The sequence below is a fragment of the Acyrthosiphon pisum genome, chromosome X, assembly GCF_005508785.2.
Source record: "Acyrthosiphon pisum isolate AL4f chromosome X, pea_aphid_22Mar2018_4r6ur, whole genome shotgun sequence".
Lineage (NCBI taxonomy): Eukaryota > Metazoa > Arthropoda > Insecta > Hemiptera > Aphididae > Acyrthosiphon > Acyrthosiphon pisum.
In genome coordinates, this window is record NC_042493.1 from 131,883,251 (window position 1) to 131,886,389 (window position 3,139).

Here is a 3,139-nt window from a genome sequence, read left to right on the forward strand (position 1 = left end):
TACCCAAGCAGCAAAGAAATGTTTTTGAAACATTTTAGAAAATGTATGAAAAATATTATTTTATTTTATTAAAAATGTTTTTAAAATGTCTTAATGTCCGCCTTTACATTACTTTTAAAATGTGAAATTAACATTTTAAATACATTTTCAAAACGTTTTGCTTTAAGTCATAAAAATATTTTTAAAACCATTTTTAATATTTTTTTCATCCAAAATAAATTGTATTTTTGTTGTTTTTAATACATTTCTAAAATGTTTTTATTTATGTGATTAATATCTATAACTTATTATATATTATGTGTATACATTTATCAGACTTGAATCCAGGATTTTTTAAAGGGGGTATTTTAATTTTATATTTACATTACCTAGAGTGTTAACATTGCATGGTTAGGTTAGGCATGATACTCTATTGCATGTAGTCATCAATCTTCGAATTAGATGAATAATATCAAATATAAAATATAATTATACCTATAATATATCTGACAACATATAGTTAATAGAAATCTGAAGTGTGTTCTCGGATATAGTAGATGTTTGTTGTACATTATTTCGGAAGAGGAGAGGGGTCAACACCCAAAACACCTTGATCCTTATTGCTGTACTGCTAAATCATAAATATACTTATTATTTTGTAAAATGGATTTAGGAAAATAAACAAAACCAATTCTTGTTATACGTGTAAGAATATTCATATATTAATTAGATTTCCCAGGAAATAAAATAATTGTAATATAATAAAATATTATGTTATATGAATTATAATGTATTATCATCATCTTCAAATGACGATGATTGTCCTGCTGGCATATTCTTTTCTTCAGATTTTTTATTCCTTTTTCGTCTCTATTAAACAAAACAACATAAAAATTACAGCATCAGTAAATCATTTTAATTACACAATACATCTATATTTGGGTTAAAATGTATTATAATGTAGATATATTGCATAATATACAGTTTATTTATATAGTATTTGTTACACTACATAGTGTTTGTATTTAGTCTAGTTAATTTCTAGTATTTGTTTACAATATAAATATATACACATATCATTTTTTCCTTATTGGGCCCAGGCCTGGCCAGAATTTCAAAAGTTATCAAGCCTATCGATACTTATACTTATATATAACCTATTATAGTATTATGGTTCTCAATACAAGCACGAAGCATCAATTCTTAATTTTTGTTTATATAATATGATAAAAAAAGACTTGATGTATTCAATGCCATATATTATAATGTTTTACTCTCGAACTAATAAATTTTATATTGAAAGAATAAATAATATCACTAATGTATACATTTAAGTGTATATTTTATAGTATCAACTATATGCATTAATAAATGCATTTATGTATCAACATGTAAGCTAATATCCAACAAACATTTAAAAAAATTATAAGAAACTAATAAATAATTGAATTAAAGCTGATGCCCATTAGTTAGGTAAGTTAAAAAACAATAGAACTGATACATTCTCAGTATTTCTATAATACTAGCTATAATAGAGGTATACTTAACCTATAAATTATATCCATATAATGGAAATTTAAAATACACATTTATAACAAACATACCTAAGAATTCTGGTAGGTGCTTGTGCAAACCAATTCATTACACTTGCAATGACATCCATCTTATAATTTTCAGAATTAGGAAACTTTTTACCAACACAGTCTGTAACAATAATTACACAAATAATTATGCATACTTAAATAGTATAATATTTAATATGAATAATAAAGATAATTACTTATAATAACTTTGAAAATTTTATAATTTTCTAATTTCTTTTTTTCTTTTTGCCCTTTCCAGCTATAGTCAGACGCAAATGTATCAGTGAATATTGTTCTCAGTAAGCTATTGGTTACTTTAGAAATTGATTTACCTTCAGAAGCAAACATAAATGCTGACACCTGTTATACATATTATATATAAAAAAATTAACACTATTTAGTAAAATAATATACTTATAAAGAAAAGTTATATACCAATTTATCATTATATCCAGGGTCATAAGTTGTAAGCTTTGATTCTAAGGCCAAAAGCTTTTCTTCGTCATTAATTGGGAATGTGGATAATATATCATCAGCTTTTTCTTGATTGAATGTATTATTTTTAAGTGTTGAAGCCTCTTTATTTTCAATGAATGAAGTCAATTCAAGTTTTAAGTAATTCATGTTTGATTTGAACTTCAGAAAGTCAGCTGTAATTTTTAAAACATTTAATTAATTAATTTAGTTATTTATTAATTCACTTAGTGTGAATAATATATAAATTTATGTAGTTGAAATAGTAATTATTAATTTGTTGTTTTTTAAATTATTACCAGATAGTCGACAAAGTTGATGTCCTAACGATACTAATAGTTGAAACTTTTCATCTTTATTTGTATTGTTATTTTGAGGTTCAAATGAACAATAATGATTATTTTTTTTATTTAATTTGCACTTATTCTCAATAATACCATCACTTATGAGAACTGAATCGTCTAAAATTAAATATAATATAAAAATAAATATAGCGCATATCAATGATAAATATATATCTGTTAAATTATTAAAGGACGCCACACACTGCGGCGGTGGCGGTAAAATTGTGTCCGGACTCATTTTGCCATAACCGCTACTGCCACCGCCACAGTGTGTGGGGACCTTAACTTTAATTAAAAATTTAGCAAAAATTATTAAGTTGGTTTATTAAATTGGTGATTCATTTAATATAACACTCATGATTTTAAGTTGTTATTACAAATTTTTTTCTTTAATATCATTTAAATTTTATATAATCATTTTTAATTTTTTGAAACACAAATTACATTTTTAATTTCATATTTCAAAGCAAAATATTTTTTTAAGTTCATAATATAATACTCGAATTCTGTACAAGTAGTTTATGAGATAAGTATATAAAGTTTATATGAGCAAAGTGGTGTGGTAGCTACCACTTGTGGCTACCATCCCGCAAAATATAGTTAGTCAGTCCACTACTCTACTCATATCTTAAAATACTTAAAAGTTATAACTTAACTTCTAGTCCCAAATATGACTCAGTTAAAAAAAAAAACTTAAAAATAGATATTGAGCTATACTATGTAAAATTATGTAACTTATTCTATATGATGCTTGAATTA

At 24.3% G+C, this 3,139-nt stretch overlaps 1 protein-coding gene across 1 annotated transcript in view; it reads right to left on the reverse strand.

Annotated features, from left to right (window-relative positions):
• Positions 1-676: 676 nt before the first annotated feature.
• LOC100169131 overlaps positions 677-3,139 on the reverse strand; it is a 5,267-nt gene continuing 2,804 nt past the window's right edge. Inside the window, exons 2-6 of the mRNA XM_016808942.2 lie at positions 2,336-2,497; positions 1,998-2,212; positions 1,760-1,922; positions 1,584-1,683; positions 677-849 (exon numbers count right to left, since the gene is read on the reverse strand). Coding sequence (XP_016664431.1) covers positions 702-849; positions 1,584-1,683; positions 1,760-1,922; positions 1,998-2,186 — 600 coding nt within the window. The 5' untranslated portion in view covers positions 2,187-2,212; positions 2,336-2,497 and the 3' untranslated portion in view covers positions 677-701. The remainder of the gene's footprint in view (positions 850-1,583; positions 1,684-1,759; positions 1,923-1,997; positions 2,213-2,335; positions 2,498-3,139) is intronic.